General features: G+C 43.7%; 1 protein-coding gene across 2 annotated transcripts in view; it reads left to right on the top strand.

Annotated features, from left to right (window-relative positions):
- CFAP54 (cilia and flagella associated protein 54) overlaps positions 1-22,807 on the top strand; it is a 391,130-nt gene that overhangs the window by 20,451 nt on the left and 347,872 nt on the right. For both annotated transcript variants that reach the window (XM_015152488.3, XM_077954781.1), the window contains exons 5-8: positions 2,692-2,750; positions 9,108-9,251; positions 12,162-12,275; positions 12,399-12,500. In XM_015152488.3, coding sequence (XP_015007974.2) covers positions 2,692-2,750; positions 9,108-9,251; positions 12,162-12,275; positions 12,399-12,500 — 419 coding nt within the window. The remainder of the gene's footprint in view (positions 1-2,691; positions 2,751-9,107; positions 9,252-12,161; positions 12,276-12,398; positions 12,501-22,807) is intronic.

The raw sequence follows: 22,807 nt of genomic DNA on the forward strand, positions 1-22,807 counted from the left end.
CTGGGTCTCTACTAAAAATACAAAAATTAGCTGGATATAGTGGTACATGCCTGTAATCCCGGTTACTCGGGAGGCTGAGGCAGGAGATTTGCTGGAACCTGGGAGGTGGAGGTTGCAGTGAGCCAAGATCATGCCACTGCACTCCAGCTTGGGTGACAGAGCAAGACTCCATCTCAAAAAGGAACAAAGCCAAACAAACTTCCAGAAATACCCTGAGATCATAAAGATTCAGTCTGTGTTCCATCTGATACCATTTACTCTCTGAGTCTGGCTTTTGCAGCAGGAATTTGTGAGCCATGCCAAGATTTTGAACTGTCAAAGGACTCAGTTACAATTAGAACCTTTTAGGGCTGGAAAGGTTAAAGGCACCTTTTTGAAATACAGAAGGCCCTTGTCATTCTTGAGGGCAGTCTCCTGAGGCCTTCCTGAGTTCCCAGTTCCCCGTTACTGGCATGTTTATATAGGCTCCTGGCTTACATCCTCATCACATGTTTTGTGGACAGGCATGTGTTTCCTGTGCATATTTTTACTTGGTGACTATTTTTTTTTTCCCTACAAAGAAACACTTATACAATTTTATTTTTAAAGATGAAGAGTAGAGGCCAGGAATGGTGGCTCATGCCTCTCATCCCAGCACTTTGGGAAGCCAGATCACTTGAGGTCAGGAGTTCGAGGCCAGCCTGGCCAACATGGCCAGACCCCGTCTCTACTAAAAATACAAAAATTAGCTGAGCGTGGTGGCAAGTGCCTGTAATCCCAGCTACTCGAGAGCCTGAGGCACGGGAATCACTTGAACCCAAGAGGTGGAGGTTGCGGTAAGCCGAGATTACACCACTGTACTCCAGCCTGGGTGACGGAGCGAGACTCTATCTCAAAAAAAAAAAAAAAAAAAAGAAATGAAAAAGATAAAGAGTAGAGGTCAACAAAGCCTCATCGAGATAAGTCTGCTGAGCTCGAGTTGTTATTAGTCGAGTGGTTTCTTCCCCAGTGGATCTTCAGTGGAATGAATAACTGCAGGTGCTGGGGGTAGTCAGACAGATAATGCCGAGTCCCTGAGCATTAAGGACCAATTGCATTCTCTATGAAATTTAGGGTACTATACGTTTAAGTTTAAAGTTTGTTCAATTTGGGGGGTCACTGATTTGTGTAATTGATGTTTATGATGCTTACAGTTGTGTTTTAATCAAGTGACAGATGTTTTGGTGCAGTTGCCATTTTCTCACAAACTTTTTATTTATTCATTTTTTTTGAGATGGAGATTTGCTCTGTCACCCAGGCTGGAGTGCGGTGGCGCGATCTTGGCTCACTGCAACCTCTGTCACCTGAGCTTAGGCAATTCTCCTGCCTCAGTCTCCTGAGTAGCTGGGATTACAGGTGCACACCATCATGCCTAGCTAATTTTGTATTTTTAGTACAGATGGGTTTTCTCCACATTGGCCAGGCTGGTCTCGAATTCCTGACCTTAGGTGTTTTGTCCACCTCGGCCTCCCAAAGTGCTGGGATTACAGGTGTGAGCCATCATGCCCAGCCATCAGAAGCTTTTAAAGTTTAAACCTGAACATAGAATTCATAACTGTTGAACTTTTATGGTTACAAATATTAGATACTTTATAGAAAATATTTAGACTCCTGTTATAATTACATGCCTTTTAAAAGCATGTTACCATCTTTTGGTTATGTTTATAGCTTGATAAACTGCTTGTATGCAGAGAGAAGTATGGTGATGTTCCCCACTCCTCTCTTCAACCCTCCCTCCAGCCTTCTATCCTCTTTTAATTAATGGTCTGACAAAAAAGCATACTTGAGTAACCTTACTTAGGTGTTGGAAATGCTGTTTTTCATTAGAATGCTTATAGGACACAACTTAATAATGGGAAAAATGTTATATGAGTCCAAGAGTGAATATAATGTGACTTGTTATGCATTGTGATTTTTAAATTATTATGAGTTTCCTTGTTGAGTATTTTGCCATGCTGATTAAATATGTATTCTGATCTTATTTGGAGATAAATCTTTAGTTTTTCAACCATAAGGAAACCATGGGAACCAATAATATGTATCTTTTTGAGATGGAGTCTTGCTCTGTCGCCTAGGCTAGAGTGCAGTGGCACGATCTCGGCTCACTCTAATCTCCGCCTCTCAGGTTCAAGCAATTTTTCTGCCTCAGTCTCCTGAGTAGCTGAGACTACAGGTGCATGCCACCACCTTCTGCTAATTTTTGTATTATTAGTAGAAAGGGGTTTCACCATATTGGCCCAGCTGGCCTTGAACTCCTGACCTCGTGATCTGCCTGCCTCAGGCTCCCAAAGTGCTGGGATTACAGGCATAGCCACTGCACCCAGCTGGGAACCAGTAATATTTTATATGAATTAATGAAAGCACAAGGTACATAAATTATGCCACTAGACTTATTCTTTTGTTCATTATACTTCAGAACTTAAATTGCCTGTAAAATGAGACTAAAAGATTCTTGTGTCAACATATTTAAAATATGGCCATATTAATTATTTTAATGATTTTGTTGACAAGTTACACGAAAAATTATGATGAGTATGACTCTGTGTACCATTTATCAGACTTTCTCATGAGATCACTTGTTTTGGGAACTACAGACTTGAACCACAGAAATTGGAATATAAAATTTCTATCATTTGACTGTACAACATGTTAACAATCGTTTTCTCCATCCAGGTACCATTTATATTTACACCATTTGCAGAAAACTGATGGTCATAGGTCAGTCTTCCAAGGTATGAAATGTACTGAACAAATGTTTTCCCCTCTATTTCCTATTCTATTTTTCTTAAGGCTTTCATTATGTAGTATATTGAATATTAAACAAGGAATATTTGGAGAATTATATAATATAAAATTTAGTAAATATATATTATATAGCATTATTATTCTTAGTTTTGCTTTAATAGGGATCATATGTTAAAATATAGATGATAAAATGTTAATGAAAAGAAAGGAAGTTCCTGAGGATATCAGTATTCTCTGTGTCTCAGATAGTCGTACTTGTCACACTTGATAGTGAACATCCATCTGGTTAGTATAGCTTTAGGTAGGGTGACCACCCATCCTGGCTTGCCCAGCAAAGTCCTGGTTTATGCCTGTTGTCCTGTTAGTAATTATCAGTAGCGCCCACTTTTACTAGTAAAAGTGGCCTGGGCCAGGTGCAGTAGCTTACACCTGTAATCCTAACACTTTGGGAGACCTAGACAGGCAGATCACTTGAGGCCAGGAGTTAGAGACCAGCTTGGCCAACATTGCAAAACCCCGTCTTTACAAAAAATGCAAAAATTAGCCAGACCTGGTGGCACATGCCTGTAGTCCCAGCTTCTTGGGAGGCTGAGGTGGGAAGATTGCTTGAGCCTGGGAGGCAGAGGTTGCAGAGAGCCGAGATCATGCCACTTTGCACTCTAGCCTGAGTGACAGAACAAGACTCTGTCTCAAATAAAATAAAATAGAAAATTTAAAAAAGGTGTCCTGGTTTGGATGATAAACTATGGTTACCCGCTTTATGTCATGATATGGAGCTTGGATTTTATTCTGCTTGAAGCGCTTCCACTTCTGGTCTGCATGCTAATCGGGTGAATACACACTTAAACTCTAACCCAGCTGCATGACGAAGGCAAGGAGACTATTTTATAATAAGATTCTTACCAGTACTCACTGCTCAGTGTTAGCTTGAGGAAGTTGCTGACACTTCTATTGACTTCCCTACAATGTTGGTAGCGTTTTTGTCCGCGGGAGACATATTTATTCCCTGTATTAATTTTCCAGTTATTGGAATGTAGGCCAAGAAGGGCGAACATACTCCCGTTGCGACCCAGCTTGAGTTGTTGCTGGCATCTGAAACATGACTACTTTTATTCTTTATTCCATGCAGAACCTTACCCTGAATATTCTAACACTGAGGAGAGATACGTTTTTTCTTATTTCCTCAAAGCATAGCCAAGTATCTTAAAAGCTGACAACATTTGAAAAATAAAAATGGAAGTAAAGAAATTTGCATGCTCAATGGATAACATTAATTATGTGTTCTCTCTCTGTTTTGCTTCTCAAATTAAAAAAACTCTATGACAGACAGTGACTTGAAGCTCTGTGCCAGCTTTCTGAGTGTGAATTAAATTGAGGGGGACTGTCCCAGGTCTAATGTAAACTTGGCCTACAGACTATTGCAATGATGCTACATTCAGTTCCACATGATTTCCTAAAGAGAATTTGCATACTGTGGTTGCTCTTGGTGTAACAACAACAAACACGGCTTCACAGGACCATCATAGTTTGGTCTGCTGCAGTGCTTGCTGCCAAAGCTTTGAAGGGCAGAGATGTCTGTGCCAACATTTGACTGTTAGTGTTTGTGCTTGTTAATGCTGAGAGAATTTTAAAGTGACAGTCATCTTAAAATAATTTCTTATTCATAACCTTTGTAAGACATTTCCTCTCTGCCTCATATACCTTGAGTTTGTCTCTGGTAAAATAAGGATAGTTGAGTATTTTGTCATGCTGATTAAATATGTATTCTAATCTTATTAGGAGATAAATCTTCAGTTTTTCAACCATAAGGAAACCATGGGAACCAATAATATTTTATATGAATTAATAAAAGCACAGGGTACATAAATTATGCCACTAAAATTATTCTTTTGTTAATTATATTTCAAAACTTAAATTGCCTGTAAAATGATATTAAAAAATTGCCTGTAAAATGAGACATCTAGTCAGAGATGTACTGAGACCAGGGGCAATGTCACCCTGTACTGTTAGAATAATGCACGTCTGTTGACTAAATGGAATCCCATCATGACCCATTCTATTTTGGTTTACTTACTCAAATAGAGAAGCTGCAGAGAAGGGGTTGATATTTTCTGATAGTTCTTTTTTTCCTTGTTTTTTTTTTTTTGAGACTGAGTCTTGCTCTGTCGCCCAGGCTAGGTGCAGTGGCACCATCTTAGCTCACTGCAACATCTGCCTCCTGGGTTCAAGTGATTCTCCTGCCTCAGCCCGTGAGTAGCTGGGATTACAGGCACCCACCACCATGCCCGGCTAATTTTTTGTATTTTCAGTAGAGATGGAGTTTCATCATATTGGCTCGGCTGGTCTCGAACCCCTGACTTCCAGTGATCTGCCCACCTCGAGCCTCCCAAAGTGCTGGGATTACAGGCGTGAGCCATGGCGCCTAGCCCAAATTGAGTATAGTTCTGTGGTGCCAGTCTTGTGAGATGGGAATGGGAAGTGAGGGATGCAATAATTTTGGGGTGGTGGGTGGTTGTACATTTGGCACTTGGAGATCTGAATGACATTCTTTCTGTTTGTTCAATATAGTATGTTTCAAGGAAATTAATAATTTTCACCAGTAATTCCCAGACCCCCAGATTGTAAATTGATTCCTGAGCTGAGGCTAAAAATGGATTTGATGGGTCCATTTAATGGAGACAAGTCCTTGGAGGTCCCACCATGTGTGAGATGTCCTGGGTCTGAGGGATTTGAATTCTGTAGTGACTTCAGAGTTCAAGTATGTTATAGCATAAGACGGAAGGAGAAATAGACCTGGGCTCCTCACGCTGTCTGAACTCCCGTTTGTATAGGATCTAGGCAATGATGGCTAGCTTTTGTTATTCTTAATGAATCTGTAGTGTGTGCTAGGTCCTGTGAAAGACTTATGAGGTGGGCAGGAGCATCATCATCATTAGCATTGATTGAATGAATCTGCTGTCATCAAGCATGCTTGTAAGCGCTTTCATTTATCCTCACATGTAATCTTCACAGCACCACTTTGAGAAAACTGCTGTTATTACCTCTCTCTCTCTCTAATATATATACTTTTTTTTTTTTTTAAGACGGAGTCTTGCTCTGTCGCCCAGGCTGGGGTGCAGTGGCCGGATCTCAGCTCACTGCAAGCTCCGCCTCCCAGGTTTACGCCATTCACCTACCTCAGCCTCCCGAGTAGCTGGGACTACAGGCGCCCGCCAACCCGCCCGGCTAGTTTTTTTGCATTTTTTAGTAGAGACGGGGTTTCACCGTGTTAGCCGGGATGGTCTTGATCTCCTGACCTTGTGATCCGCCCGTCTCGGCCTCCCAAAGTGCTGGGATTACAGGCTTGAGCCACCGCGCCCGGCCTACATATTTTTTTGAGACAGAGTCTCGCTCTGTCACCCAGGCTGGAGTGCAGTGGTGCGGTCTTGGCTTCCTGCAAGCTCCGCCTCCCAGGTTCACGCCATTCTTCTGCCTCAGCCTCCCCAGTAGCTGGAACTACAAGCGCCCGCCTCCACGCCCGGCTAATTTTTTTTGTATTTTTAGTAGAGACGGGGTTTCACTGTGTTAGCCAGGATGGTCTCGATCTCCTGACCTCGTGTTCCGCCCACCTCAGCCTCCCAAAGTGCTGGGATTACAGGTGTGAGCCTTCGCGCCTGGCCATTACCTCTATCTTATGGAATAGATAAGCGAGCTGAGGCTGGGAAAAGTTACTTTGCTGAGGGTCACACATCTAGTCAGAGATGTACTGAGACCAGGGGCAATGTCACCCTGTACCGTTAGAATAATGCACGTCTGTTGACTAAATGGAATCCCATCATGACCCATTCTATTTTGGTTTACTTACTCAAATGGAGAAGCTGCAGAGAAGGGATTGATGTTTTCTGATATAACCCTGTCTTCCTAACGACATCCTGAAAGCGAGAACTAACCAGGGGCTCTTCCCTAGTGCTGCAGCAGGTCACCAGCATAAGCTTAGGGAATAGAGGGTGGTCAGACTTCTGAAACCTCTTTCCCTGAGGACATACGACCATTTTGCTTTTGTTTATGGAGTAGTTTCTTTTGTGGCACTTAAAACTGTAGTATAGTACTCAGCAAACATTAAAGAATACATCTAGAATCTGTTCATTCTAAGAAACGATTGATTTCTGTTTCATTTTACTATGAAACTGAAGTAGTTTGACAATGTATGTGGCTTGAACAATTACTGTCAAATTATTTCAGATACCATTACATAAAGTCCCAACTTTGAAATTGCTTGTCATTTTCTTTAAATGGTGTAAACTGATATAAATGAGGCTGCAGCGCCATCCTGTGGCTGAGCTGATTAATCGTGTGTATGTTTCCTGCTGAACACCTGCAACATGCTCTTACTGGGGCCCTGTTTTGGATATGGATATCATTTGACTTTTCAAAGTTTTTTTTTTTTTTTTTTTTTCCCGTGAAGAGGATAGTCCTGATGTATCCTTTTAATTTTTTTTAATTAATAGAAACAATTATTTGTAGCTTTTAAGGGTAAGAAAAAAATGCTACAAATTGAGTCATATTTTGAAAATGGCTTTTCCTGTTTAAACTTGAAAGATAGTTTTTCATAACCCTATGTGGTTTATGGTGAGCTTCTCCCCTTTGTCAAGGCTCCTCTGTGTAGTGGAAAGAACACTGCACTGGGGAGTTCAAAGACCTGAGTTTCAGCCCCAGCTCTTTTGCTTAGAATGAGTTTAGCCTCATGGAGTCAAGCTAGGTTACTTTTAAGATCCCTTCTGGCACAAAAAACTTTGATTTTCCATAAACAAATCAAATACAATGTGAACAATTGTTAACTGGAGCTATTTTTGTTTTGAAATGTGACATTTCTAATACCAGGAGTCCTGAAGGATTTTAGAAAGATGTGAATTTAAAGGGGAAATTTAGGCATGGCTTAATCATATACCACCCAACCCAAACCACAACAATCCAAATGCAAAAATCTGAAATAGAGATTGTTAGGGAGCAGCAAATGTGAGAAAATTCAAGGGTTTCTGGTGATATGATTAATTTCGTATCAGTTCACAAAGTTCACAACAATAACAATGGCAGCAACAACAAAAACAGCAATGAATCAACCTCAGTCTAATTTAGAAGAGGTACAGTGTTCATAGCCAGGGACTGAGAGCATTCACTGTCCTGTGGTCTAGCCATACACCCTGAAAGGATGCTGGCAACCTGGGGCAAAGCCACAGAAGGCCAATCATGGTGGAGAAGGGCAGTGCAGTTCTGTGAGGGATGGAAGTACTTGGGGATATTTACCCTGGATGAGAGAGCCGAGGGAGAGGGCAGGCTGCATAAGTGTTTTTAGATTTCTGGATGGCTGTAATTTAGAAGTGAGTTTTGGACTGCCTTGTGCTGTGCTGGAAGGCATGATGAGGACTAATGCACTGGAGGTATATCAAGGTGGATTTTATTTTAGATTGTGGAAGTATTTTCCTAGCATGTCATGTACATTATCTCTTTCTCCGTAACAACACTATTGTGATGTGAAAAAATACCCATTTTACAGATGAGAAAATTGAGCCCTCAAGAGGTAAAATGATCCAGTCACTAGGTGGTAAAATTGGGACTGAAATTCCGGTTTATTTGATTCTAATCTTGGACCATTTCTACTAAGCACTGCAGGCCCCAGGCTGTAAGCCTTTTTCATTTTCCTTACCCCCTATACCAGCTAATCTTCAGAATAATGTACTGGTTCCACGCTAACAAATAACAATTGTATCATTGGAGTTAATTCCTAGACTACTGTTGACATGATAAATATTAATAAAAATGAGCGGAGAAGCTTCTAAGAAGACAAGATAGGCCGGGTGCAGTGGCTCATGCCTGTCATTCCAGCACTTTGGGAGGCCTAGGCAGGTGGATCACTTGAGGTCAGGAGTTCAAGACCAGAGTGGTCAACATGATAAAACCTCCTCTCTACTAAAATAGAAAATTAGCCGGGTGTGGTGGTGCACACCTGTAGTTCCAGTTACTTAGGAGGCTGAGGCATGAGAATCAATTGAACCTAGGAGGCGGAGGTTGCAGTAAGCTGCAATTGTGCCATTGCACTCCAGCCTGGGTGACAGAGCAAGACTCTCTAAAAACAAACAAACAAAAAGACATTTTAGAATGTCTTCCAAAATGGCTTGAAATTTTGAGTTCTTTAAATTATCTTTTACTTTTTAAATGCTTGTTTCTTCTTGACATGTTATTTATGTTATTTTTGGTTTAAGTAATCAGCAACTTGTGCTCACAACTTAGAATTTGATTATATTTAATACAATTATCATTATTAGCTTAAAATGAAAACAAATCCAATGGTGCCCTTTATTTTGCAGGCCTTAGAGTATCTCCTGTGGGCCAGCATGTGTATGGAGTCCTTGGTCCCGCTCCTGTCGCTCAGGTACTTGACATGGCGCACTACTCTCTACACAGCTGTTTGCCAGTGCTGCTATGACTGCCAAGCCGGAATTCATGGAGAGGTATGCTGCTTTTTAACTCTGAGGAGTCGGATTTTTTTTTTTTTTTTTGAGATGGAATCTCGCTCTGTTGCCCAGGCTGGAGTGCAGTGACGTGATCTTGGCTCACTGCAACGTCTGCCTCCCATGTTCAAGCGATTCTCCTGCCTCAGCCTCCTGAGTAGCTGAAATTACAGGCATGTGCCACCCATGCCCAGCTAATTTTTGTATTTTTAGTAGAGACAGGGTTTTTCCACGTTGGCCAGGCTGATCTTGAACTCCTGACCTCAGGTGATCTGCCTGCCTTGGCCTCTCATAATTACAGGTGTGAGCCACCATGCCCAGGCCCAATATTTTAAAATAGAGCGTATCCAGCGTTTTCTTCCTTAGATGTCTGCAAGGGGAAAAACAAAACCCAACCAAAGAATTGAAATGAAGCAAAGACAAAAGTTCAAGGCTTTATTTGCACAAATTTGTTTGGCTTTTCCATTCTGTTTCTCTCGCCCTCCTTTCTGGTCTCTCCTTTATTCTCTATTCACTTTCACCTTCTTTTGCTCCTTTTCTGAGTAAGATTTTTGGATTTTTTTAAATTAAGATTTTTATTTTTAAATGACAAATAATAATTGTATATACTTAGGAGGTACAATGTGATGTTTTGTTGGATGTATACACTGTGGAATGATTATATTAAGCTAATTAACATATTCATCTTCTCACATGCCTTTTTCTTGTAGTGAGAACACTTAAAATCTATTCATTAGCAATTTTGAAATATGCAATACATTGTTGTTAACTATGATCACCATGCTGTGCAATAGATCTCAAAAATTTCTGTCTGCTGTCTTTCCATCCTCATTTTGCTCTTGGACACAAGCCGCCTTCCCTCCTCGTTTAGTTTTGTGTTCCTTATGACTTAGTACACTCTTGTCTTGCTTTTCTCTGCTAACCACCATTTAATACACTTTCTTTTTCTTTTGTTTTTTTTCTTTCTTTTTTAAGACAGAGTCTTGCTCTGTTGCCCAGGCTGAAGTATAGTGGTCTGATCACGGCTCACTGCAGTCTTAGTCTCTGAAGTAGCTGAGACTGCAGATGCACACCACTATCCCCAGCTAATTGAATATACCTTCTAACGACCATTTAATACACTCTATTTTTTTGTTTTTCCTTCTTTCATATCTTTTTGATTGAGTACTTGAAATATAACTTAACTTCAGGCTGGGCGTGGTGGCTCATGCCTGTAATCCCAGCACTTTGGGAGGCTAAGGCGGGTGGATCACCTGAGGTCAGGAGTTCAAGACCAGCTTGGCCAGCATGGCAAAACCTTGTCTCTACTAAAAATACAAAAATTAGTCAGGCATGGTGGTGTGTGCCTGTAGTCCCAGCTACTCAAGAGGCTGAGGCAGGAACCCGGGAGGCTGAAGTTGCAGTGAGCTGAGATCGCACCATTGCACTCCAGCCTGGGCAACAAGAGTGAAACTCCATCTCAAAAAAAAATTATATATATATATAAAATTTATATATATATGTGTATGTGTGTGTGTGTGTGTGTGTGTGTGTGTATATATATATATATATATATATATATATATGTACTCCAGAGCTTCTATTGGCCTGTAGAGCTCCCCAGTGTAAATCTGAAAAAGGCACCTTCTCTACATTACATGATACCTGACTTGGTCAGTGGATGGGGCCTTGGTGAGAATGAGAAATAAGCACCCCTTCATTTGGGCCAACACGTTCCTGCATGAGGGTGCATGGTTTGGTATGTGGGGCATAAGCTGGACTTCTGCTCTAGTCAACCTCTTTGGCTGGAAGTCTTGTGTAGGACTGCCTTCATGGCTGTGCACATGCCTGTTCATATCTTGTTAACAACCATAAATAAATCATCTGGCCAATTCACAGTTCCATTTAGTTTTTCCTGCCTGAACTAATTCTGAAGGGTTAGATGCTGGTGGCACATAGGCAGAGGAACAGCCTAATTCAACCTTCATGGGTTACTTGTATAGCTCAAGATAGATTCCAGAAAGACAACTCATCATATATATATATACTTCAGGCTGGGCATGGTGGCTCATGCCTATAATCCCAGCTATATATATATATAGTTAACTTCAGTGTACTAGTGGTGGCATATTTTGTTCTGTAGCTATTAAGATTATTAAGGAATGAAACTTTTATAGCGTTTTGGCCATTTGATCCCATTTGGGATTTTTCTTTATTGGAAAATGTAACCCTTCATATATGTTAATATTGTGGTTGGTCTAGAAGCATCTTCATTAAAAATTACAAATGGTGAATGAAATATTTCAAAGAGATGGTGAAATAAGGGACATGAACTCTTGTTATTGAGTTCTTAATAACTCCCTTGAACTCATTTGTTATCTCTAGAGGATTATAATAATGGCGATATGATTAAATAAGAAAGCCTCCCTTCTTCCTTCCTTCAGATATTTATTAAACACAGTGTGCTGCGTACTGGAGACACAAAAATGAGTAAGATCCTTTCAGGAAGTCACAGTTTGGTGGTCAATGTGAACAGTTAGGTAGATAATACAGCATGTCACGATAGGAAGGTTGGGATTTGAGAAGAGCAACTGAGGACGCGCACGCGCGCGCGTGTGTGTGTGCGCACACGTGAGGACATGCAGTGCCAAATGCTGAGAAGCGATAGTCTGTATGGAGCTACTGTTGAAGTCATATTTCAGCTTTCCTTTTTAAAATTTCATAATTCATAAAGTTACCTTATCTCACCATTTATTGGAGAGTTTAATGGTTCTTAAAGAAAATGATAGACTAGATAAAAGGAGTCAGCATTAACTTAGAGCTTAATTCACGGATTAAATCGAATGCCTAGGAGAACAAAACATATTGTCTTTATACATTTTAATCACTATATTCTGATTTGTGAATTAAATTTATTTTAATCGCATGTAGGCATTTGCTCGGCGTGCTTTGGCTAAAATTGATGAGTTAAGGCAACTGGAATTAATGAGTTCCTCAAAATCCCAGGAAGAATCGCGAAGATATTTTAGAGAGGCCACAATAAAGGTATAAAAATTTCATGAAATAAAAGAAATTTACCACACTCTACAGCTGATTAAATACTTAATATTAGTAGTTGGGAAGTACATCTCATTGTTATTTCATGTATAATTCTGCTTTTTGAGGCAGATGGCAGTGATGATCTTCAAAAGAGGAGTCTTTGAATCTAGAAGAAAAAACAAAGCTGTCTTTAGACCCAAGATAAGAATTAACCTAAGGGAAGTACAAACTGTAAGTCTAAACATATCTTCTCTCTTTAAGACTCTTTTTGCAGTGTATTTGTATTATGCTCCGATGTCTTTCAAGCCTAGTCACTCATTAAATTCTGCCCCCAGTTCTCTGCCTCAATGGGTAAATAGAAGAGTGTTTTTCTAGTTTGCACATAGCCTCACTTCATCTCTTTCTCAAAGCTTTTGTGTCTTAGCACAATCCCAGTTTTGCAAGCTTAAAGGACAAGAGGCTGAAGAGGAGCCAGTGAAAGATTTCAATGAACCGGCTCTTGCAAATGAATAGGCCTCTGAGTGGTTCTGCGCATGCCTTTGTCTTTGACCGCTTAGGGTGAGCTGAGCAGGCGAGCAGGCTTTGAGCTGCAGAGAAGATGGAGGCACCTTTTCTCATCAGCCTTAGGTTTCACCCTTGGGAATGTTCAGGAGCTAGGTTATCCAGTAGCAACAAACAACCCCCATACCTCAGGTGGCTTAAAACAATTTATTGTCTACTGGAGTCATATGTTATTTTAGTTATCAGGGGCTCTGCCTTACAAAAGCTGCTCAGGGCCAGGCTGAAGAGCAGCCTTCGTTTCAAACATTGCTAGTCATTTGGCCAGAGGGGATAAAAGAGAGCTCTGGGGAACCTTGCACATCTAGTGATGCTCAGCATAGAAGTGACATGAGTCTGTTCTTCTCATATGTTGTAACCAGCCACACAGCCTCTCCCAACCACAAGCAAACACTAGTAAAGATGATCATAGGGCAGGGAGTAGGCAACGTCAGGCCTGTGGGGCCCTCAGCCCTTTTTGTTCCCCTTGTCTTTTTTTTCTTCTTCCCTTTGCCTTCCTGACTCTTAATATCCCCCAGGGCCCAGTTCTATATCGTTTTGAAGCTCTCCCTGACTGTTCTAGATGGATATATACCCTCTTCTGCGAGCTTCCGTGTAGGGATTGAAAATGAATCTATGGTGAAGGAGATGAACAGTTTCTTACAGAGGAGGTGTATCAAATCTCAGAACCTGGAAAGGATTTGGGAAATCATCTGGTTCAGTCATTTTATATTACAGATGGGAAAATAAAACCTGCAGTTGTTATGCCCAGACCGTTTATTCCCCGAAGAAGACCACCAGAGTCCAGAGTCAAAGCTAAGTAGCAAGGATCTTTACTACAGGTTCGAACCTGGAGCTCTCACTTGCTCGTGAAACGAGACGGGCAGGAGAGCTCCCCCACTGAGCTCCGAACAATGTTATATAGTCTAAGGAAAGTAGGCATAGAATCATTATACAAATTAGAGGTATGATTGGCTGGAGTTTGAACAAAGCGATTTGGCAAACTATGATTGGTTCCCGCCATTTCTGATATTTCAGTACAACCCTTGAGGCGGAAGAGCAGTTTTACACAAAGGCAGTTAATTATATTGCATCAGGTTGCACGACCAGTTTATGGCTATCTTGCTTAAACACACCTTGTGACCTGGCTGTCTTACTTAAACATTCCTTGTGACCTGGCCTCAGAAAGAAAACCATGTACTTACAGAACTTACGAAACCTCTGGTACGTGCAGAGATTAGAAAGCAGAACAAAGAGTTTGGCAACATCGGGGGGGGGGAAGGGACGGTACGCATTTTTGTATCTTTGTGTCCTTTCATTTCCCCCTCCCATAAGTAACTGGATGTCCAATCTTGGATTTCCAGAGTCTTATAATGTAGCCTCACTTTCTGGGTGCAGGAGAGGCTGGTGATGGCTACGGAGGACCATTAGTTGGATGGTATCAAACCTTTCTCTGACAAATTGTAAAATTTTATTTACCACACAGGGGCCTATAGTGAATAGAAGTAGTAAAGACATTAGGGGGCCTAAAAGGGGTGCCAGAAGGGAAAACATTGAAGAGTTCCACCAATTGTTAGCGGCTGTAGTGAATTGTTGCTTTTTCATTTCTAAGCTTAGTTTGTGTAGGTGTTGGACCCTTTCCTCAACTAACCCTGACTCATTTATATAGAAACAGCATTCTTCTTTGAGGAACATACAGGTACCTCCTTTCTCAGCCGTGAGTAAGTCTAAGGCTCTGCAGTTTTGAAGGGTGACCTGTGCTAGGGAGGTGAGCTGCCGCTGAAGGGAGGCTAGGGAATAGGCGGAGTCTTCCATAGCAACAGAGAATTGTTGTAACAGCTTGTCGTTTTCTATCATGTAGTGTTGTAGGGCCCCTCCTGCTAACCCCGCTGCGACGACAGAGGTGGTTAAGGATATTCCGGCAATTAGTGGTAGAAAAACTGCTCGTCTATGTCGCGCAGTTTTAGTTGGGGCGGTCCCTGCCCAGCCTATGAACTCTGCCGGGGTTAGCAGTGTCAGTCGGGGAACTAGGGTAACAGGGATACACAACTGTCCGTCAGAGATGCTTTTGGACAGAGTTTTTAACAGAGTCATATTACACCAGAAGAACACACCAGGGGGAGCATATATGGGACTATTAGGGTATGTAGCCGATTGGTTACAGAGGCTGTTGCTAAATGCTGAATAACAATAGGGGTATTTCTCTTGGTATGGGTCACGGTACAGGGCCACATCGCGTATCGTGACTATCGATGAGTTAAAACCTGTATAGTTTGTGGGAGGGGAGGATAGAGGAACAGCCGTTAATGGTGGTCTTCCTAGGGTTGCACACATAAAGCAAGAGGACAGGTCGCCTAAACCAGTGAGGTTGGCGAATGCTAGCCCTTCCTGTAATAGAGTTAGCCAGGAGAAGGGCTGCAAGTCTTGTGATAGCTTGGTTTCTTGCCTGTGGATTTGTGTATGGATTAAGGGTTGAATCTGGACTAGACTTCTCCACAGATATAAATGGCTACTGGGCCAGGTACTAGTTGATGAGTAATATACTCCCCCATGTTGTGGGGTTGTCCACCGAGAGTCCCATGGGTCTCTAATTATCCAAGTGTAAGTGACGGGAGACTCAGTTTTGTAAAAATACCACCCTTGTTGTTCTCTCCAGTATTGGACAGAGTGCGTCTTACAGTAGCTATATGGGCAACCTGCACTCTGGTGCCACCAATAATTTTTACAATTATATTCAGTTTGATCATATTCAAAACAGATCATGGGTATTGCTGGTTGGGCAATCTGGAACCTAGTGAAATTGAGGTAAACTATAGTATTACACCCTGAGGGGGGGCAGTCTGCGCTAGCTAGCAGTTTACCCGCTTGGGGGGTTTCCCCGGGGTGAGTTTTGTTCTCATAGAGCCAGAACCTCCAGACATAGGGATTAGACGGCACAGCAGTGAGGAGAGTCAGATGCATAAGGCATAAAAGCATAGGTAAGCTAGACATGGTTACGGCTATGGGGATGATGGCGCAGGGTTAGCTTTAAGGGATTGTTCTTAGCTTTGTCTACAGTCCATGTAACCGGTGCTCCAGACGGCCCGAGAAGGTCGGATGCTGGGTCCACTGGTTTGACGTGTGTGTAGTGGATCCACGAAGCGATGCCTTCTACCTTGAGAGCGGTGGGAGTAGTCAGGAGTACTTGCAGTGGTCCTTTCCACCTGGGTTGAAGAGTTTCTTGCCGGTGGCGCTTGACTAGGACCCAGTCTCCCGGCTGGAACGGATGAGGCGTCGGCGGAGGTCCTGCCTCGTACAGTTCTCGTAGTCTGGGCCAAATTTCCTGGTGAATTTTCTGTAAGGCTTGTAAGGAGAACAAGAGCTCAGAGACATTTTCAGTTTCAGATTTGAGTAAGTCATCTTTTAGACTGGGGACCAGGGGTGGGGGTCTGCCATACATGATTTCATATGGTGTGAGGCCCAGTCTGTAAGGGGTATTTCGGGCCCGGAACAGAGCGTAGGGGAGAAGTACTACCCAATTAGCGCCAGTCTCCATGGTCAATTTAGTTAAGGTCTCCTTTAGAGTCCGATTCATCCTTTCTACTTGTCCTGAGCTTTGGGGCCTATAAGCACAATGTAATTTCCAATTTGCCCCAAGAATGGAAGCCAAATCCTGACTTACCTTAGCAACGAAGCCTGGTCCATTGTCTGACCCTATTTGGACGGGAAAGCCATACCTGGGGAGGATTTCTTCCAAAATTTTCTTTGCTACAACCTGAGCAGTTTCTCTCTTAGTTGGGAACGCTTCTGTCCATCCTGAAAAAGTATCTACAAAGACAAGTAAGTACTGATACCCATATTTTCCAGGCTTTATCTCAGTAAAGTCTATTTCCCAATAGATACCAGGCCTAGTTCCTCTACACCTGATTCCTGCGGCGGTCTGGGTTTGGGGGCAAGCGTTGTTCAGTTGGAAGGCTTTGCAATTTGTTGTCACATCGCTGGCCAGTTCAGCTATGCGTCTGATTCTGAACTTGGCGTGCCTGATTAAGTCTATCATTCGCCGGGCACCCAGGTGGGTTGTCCGGTGGATATGTTCCAACACCTGCCGTCCTAATTTTTCTGGTAGGATGGTTTGGTCATTTATATCAGTCCACCACCCATTTTGAGCCTGTTTTAGGGGAAGCATGTCCATCCATTCGCGATCCTGTTCGGTATAGTCGGGAAAACATGGCAAATTTCGCGGGCCAGGATCAGGGAGCTGGAGCGCGAGGAGCTGACTGGGAGCTTTTGCTATGCTCTTTGCGGTTTGGTCGGCTAAGAAGTTGCCTCGAGCAATTGGCGTAGTTGGTTTCTGATGCCCAGGGCAATGTACAATAGCCAATTTCTTTGGTTTCCACAAAGCAGTTAATAGAGCTAGGATCTCTTGCTTGTTTTTTATTTCTTTGCCTTCAGCTGTTAATAGTCCCCTCTCTCTGTAGACGGCCCCATGTATGTGCGCAGTAGCGAAAGCATAGCGGCTATCCGTGTATACTGTTAGTTTTTTCTCTGCACCTAGGGTGAGGGCCTGTGTGAGTGCTATCAACTCGGCTCTTTGGGCTGATGTCCCTGGAGGCAAGGGTTCCGCCCAGATTACCTCAGTCTCTGACGTTACAGCTGCTCCTGCATACCGCTGGCCTTGGTGGACGTAGCTGCTGCCATCAGTGAACCAGATGAGTTCTGTGTCGGGGAGCGGACGATCTTGCAGGTCCTCCCGCACCCCATGCACCTGAGCCAGTATCTCAGTGCACTCATGGGATGGGGCGTCCAAGTCTGGATTTGGCAGCAGTGAAGCAGGGTTTAGAGAGGTTGGGGGCAGAAAAGTTATTCTGAGGGGGTTTAATAGCAGTCCTTGATAGTGGGTGAGCCGGGCGTTACTCATCCATCGGTCCGGCGGCTGCCGGAGGACACCTTCAATGGCATGCGGGGTTATAACGCGCAACTCTTGCCCCATGATAAGTTTATCAGCGTCTCGGACCATTAGGGCGGTCGCCGCGATTATCCGGAGGCAGGGTGGCCAGCCAGCAGCCACTGAATCTAATTTTTTTGACAAATAGGCAACTGGCCTCTGCCAGGGGCCTAGGTACTGTGTTAACACGGCTTTTGCAACACCCTTACTTTCATCCACGTATAAGTGGAAGGGCTTGGAGACATCAGGGAGCCCCAGCGCGGGGGCTGATAACAAGGCAGTTTTGATTTGCTGAAAGGCCAGCTCAGCCTCTTCCGTCCAATTGAAGGGCTGCCGTTCCTTTGTTGCCTGGTATAGGGGCTTGGCTAACTCAGCAAATCCGGGTATCCATAACCTACAGAACCCTGCCGACCCCAGGAATTCTCTCACTTGCCGTGTTGACTGGGGTCTAGGGATGCGTAGGACTGTTTCCTTTCGGGCTTTGGTTAGCCAGCGTTGCCCCCCTTTTAATAGGTACCCCAGATAAGTTACCTCCGACTTGCAGATCTGAGCCTTTGTTGCTGAGGCTCTGCAGCCTAGCTCCCCCAGAGTCTTCAGGAGGTCCTCAGTCCCTTGCACACAAGTTTCCGGGGACCTGGCCGCTATTAAGAGATCATCAACATATTGCAAAAGAGTTATTTCAGGGTGTTGCCGCCGGTACTCACCCAGATCTTCATGAAGGGCTTCATCGAACAGGGTTGGCGAGTTCTTGAACCCTTGTGGCAGTCTGGTCCATGTTAGCTGACCGTTGATGCCCCTCTCAGGATCCGTCCATTGAAATGCAAAGAGTTCTTGACTTTTGGGAGCCAGAGGAAGACTGAAGAAAGCGTCTTTTAGATCAAGAACGGTATACCACTGTTTTTCGGGATGTAAGGCACTCAGAAGGGTGTACGGATTGGGCACAGTGGGATGTATGTCCATGACCCTTTTATTAACTTCTCTTAAATCCTGTACTGGCCTGTAGTCCGTACTGTTGGGTTTACGAACAGGTAACAGTGGAGTATTCCAGGATGAGTGGCAAGCCCGTAGGACTCCCTGGTCTAGGAGTCGGCGGATATGGGGCGTAATTCCTTCTCTTGCCTCCAGGGGCATAGGATATTGCCGAACCCGAACCGGGTCCGTCCCTGGCTTAACTTCCACAAATATGGCAGGTCGATGTTTAGCTAGCCCCAAGCCCCCAGTTTCTGCCCACGCTTCAGGGAAACGCTGGAGCCAAGAGTCAATTTCCTGATCAGGGGGCTTTTGCTCTTGATGGAGTCGGTACTCATCTTCTAAAGTGACAGTCAGGATAGATATTGGCCTGTTTTGGGCATCAGTTATCTTGGGCCCTTCTGGCTCAAAGTGGATTTGGGCCCCCATCTTTGTCAGCAAGTCCCTCCCTAGTAGAGGGCAGGGGCTCTCTGGGATGACTAGGAAGGAATGGGAGACTTTTCCCGTTCCTAAGTCTACAGTCCTCTGGGTTGTCCAGGGGTATTTTTTGATGCCTGTGGCCCCGTGCACCCAGGATGTTTTCTTAGACATTTTTCCAATTGGTTTGGTTAGGACTGAGCGTTCCGCCCCAGTATCGACCAAGAAGCGAACTGGGGACCCCTCCACTTGCAAAGTTACCCTGGGTTCGGGGAGGGGGTCTGAACCCCGTCCTCCCTAGTCAGAGTCCTGGGTAACGAGTACGGAGGTAGGGTTAGCTGGTCTCCGTTTCTTTGGGCAGTCTTTAATCCAGTGGCCACGTTCCTTGCAATAAGCACACTGATCTTTTTCTAATCCTTGCCTAGGGCCTTGCTTTTTCTGCTTTCTGTTTTGGCCATTTCCTGCCTGGGGGAAAGCTGCTACTAAGACTTTGGTCATTTCTTTGGTTGCCTTGAACTGTTTTTCTTCTGGAGTATCCCTATTATTATAAACTCGCTGGGCCATCTGAAGGAGGTCCTGAATCTGCTTTCCCTCTAAACCTTCTAATTTCTGGAGTTTTCTTTTAATATCTGGTGTTGCCTGGTTTACAAAGGACATTACTACCGCTGCCTGATTTTCTGGTGCTTCCGGGTCCATAGGGGTAAACTGTCTGAAGGCTTCCATTAATCTCTCTAAATGCACAGCGGGGCTTTCTGTCTTACCTTGTAACACAGAATATACTTTAGCCAAATTGGTGGGCTTGCGAGCTGCAGCCCGGAGACCCGCCATTAGAGTTTGGCGATAAATGAGCAGTCGTCCCCTACCTTCTGCCGTGTTGTAGTCCCATCTGGGCCGGGTCAAAGGAAAAGCCGCGTTAATGAGGTCAGGATTTGCAGTTGGCTGGCCGTCATCTCCTGGAACCAGCTTTCTGGCCTCAACTTGGATTCTTTCCCGCTCCTCCGTTGTGAACAGGATTCGGAGGAGCTGTTGACAGTCATCCCAGGTCGGCTGGTGAGTAAACATGACACTGTCTAACAACGAGGTTAGATCTTTGGGATTATCTGAGAACCGAGCATTTTGGGACTTCCAATTGTATAAATCACTGGTGGAAAAAGGCCAATACATGAGACGGGAGAGCCCGGTATCATCGAGCGATCCTATTTCTCTGAGAGGCAGGGCTACGGTGGAGTCAGGGAGTCGGGAAGCTTGGTCCCGCTGTACGCGGCCTCGTGTTCGCCGGCCGGCCCCCCCAGGTTACTTTCGCTCTCGGCTGCTTCCGCTTCTCGGTTTCCCTCTACGGAAGCACCACCCTGGGGGACTGGGTCCTGCGGCATAAGGTGCGGATATGGTGGGGGAAATGTGGGTTCTAACGTTAGGGGGTCCTGGCTGTCCAGCAGCACAGGGGCCGAGGGAGCAGAGGGAGTCCTTTGTCTTGTAGGTCGCGTTACTAGGACCTTGCAAGGCTCAAGGATGAATGGAGTTATCCAGGGCGGTGGGTCTTCCACAAGATTTTGCCACACTAGAATATAAGGAATTTGATCAGGATGTCCTGACTGCCCTGGCAGGAAAATCTTAGTTTTTACCTTAGTAATAATAGAGAGACAGAAAGTTCCTTCGGAGGGCCACCCTACGCCGAAAGAGGGCCATTCCGAACGGCAGAAAGTAACTAGCTTTCCTTTCTTTAGCTCTACGCTTAAGTTATGCCCCCGAGCCTTCACATCCTTAAAATTGGTAACAAGGAGTGAGAGCGGCGTGCTCTGGTTGTTGCCCATCTTTGGACTGCTCCTACAAAGAGAAGGGGGGACGAAAATGAGTGTGAAGCAGAGGGGAGTATCCGACAGGTCCGGTCCTGGAAGGGGAAGAAAAGGTTTTATGTTTCGTTTTGGGCTTACACTTAACACTTAACAATAACGGACAGACAGTAATAACGATGAGCATTCGCGAGCGCGTGTCGGACTTCCGACCTGAGTCAGACGGGGCAACCAAGGATGGAGGCCCCCAGATGGGCACTGGGGAACGTCTCCCACCAGTCCCGAGTGGCTGTCTTCTAGCGCGTCCGCCAAGACCGTGCCACTTACAGAACAGACCAATACAGATTACAGATTACGGATTTCGCGAAATTTCAGGGAGACAGACAGAGACAAAGACAGAGACAGTGACAAAGCCGGCTTACCTACAGATTAAGATCCGTTGACTTGGGGGTCTGGTGGGCTTGGGGGAAATCCCGGACGAGCCCCCATTTGTTATGCCCAGACCGTTTATTCCCCGAAGAAGACCACCAGAGTCCAGAGTCAAAGCTAAGTAGCAAGGATCTTTACTACAGGTTCGAACCTGGAGCTCTCACTTGCTCGTGAAACGAGACGGGCAGGAGAGCTCCCCCACTGAGCTCCGAACAATGTTATATAGTCTAAGGAAAGTAGGCATAGAATCATTATACAAATTAGAGGTATGATTGGCTGGAGTTTGAACAAAGCGATTTGGCAAACTATGATTGGTTCCCGCCATTTCTGATATTTCAGTACAACCCTTGAGGCGGAAGAGCAGTTTTACACAAAGGCAGTTAATTATATTGCATCAGGTTGCACGACCAGTTTATGGCTATCTTGCTTAAACACACCTTGTGACCTGGCTATCTTAAACATTCCTTGTGACCTGGCCTCAGAAAGAAAACCATGTACTTACAGAACTTACGAAACCTCTGGTACGTGCAGAGATTAGAAAGCAGAACAAAGAGTTTGGCAACATCGGGGGGAGGGGGAAGGGACGGTACGCATTTTTGTATCTTTGTGTCCTTTCACAGTATTTAAATGACTGGCTCAAGATCACAAAGGCAGCCGCTGGCAGAACCAGAACCAGCACCTGCATCTCTTAAGTCCAGTGCTTGGCCGCTACTCCAATCACTGCTACTCTCTTTCTTCATTTCTTCTTAACACATTTAGGAGTAATCCTTTTTCTTTCTTTTAAATGAATTATTATATTTAAATACAAATGGTTTTTGGACATGGTACCTTTCCATTGCTACTTAGTGTGACAATGTTGACTACTGAGCCCGCAGGTACATTTTATACATCCCTTTTAAGATGTATCCCTTACTAACCAACAGTCTATTAAATGGTGAGTAATTAATTAAATTATAGGCAATTCCTCGGATAAGCTTTTAAGCTGCCTGCATCTGGGATTAAGTAGCGGTGCTATAGTCTTTGTAAGAGGCCAGGAACAATTTTTTTTTTCTCTCCAGCATTTTTTTTTCTCTGCGCAAGCAAATTTAAATACCCAAAGTTGCAAGACTGTTGTTACTTAGAATATTATTAGGACTTAGTTATCCTGGTAGCAAAACTAAATACATTTTCAAAGAAAAATGTTTAAAATTCCAGATAAAATTACATTAAAAACTAAGTTATATCTGATTTCCCTTAAGATAATTGTTGAATGAAAAGTTCTGGTGATTTTTTTTTTTTAAGAAAAAATTGTAATTGTTTAGTGAGTAGTTGTTTCAGAGACTAGTCAACACATTCTTTTCATAATATCATCCTATATTACCTTGGCATATTTTGCAGAATGTCCTGTTTTCTGTGTATGAAATAATTTTATTATGTTTCTACCAAATCAATTAATTTCAATATGCATTAAACATATTTTCTGAAACATTTCT

Source organism: Macaca mulatta, chromosome 11 (genome assembly GCF_049350105.2).
Source record: "Macaca mulatta isolate MMU2019108-1 chromosome 11, T2T-MMU8v2.0, whole genome shotgun sequence".
In the NCBI taxonomy this organism is placed as follows: domain Eukaryota; kingdom Metazoa; phylum Chordata; class Mammalia; order Primates; family Cercopithecidae; genus Macaca; species Macaca mulatta.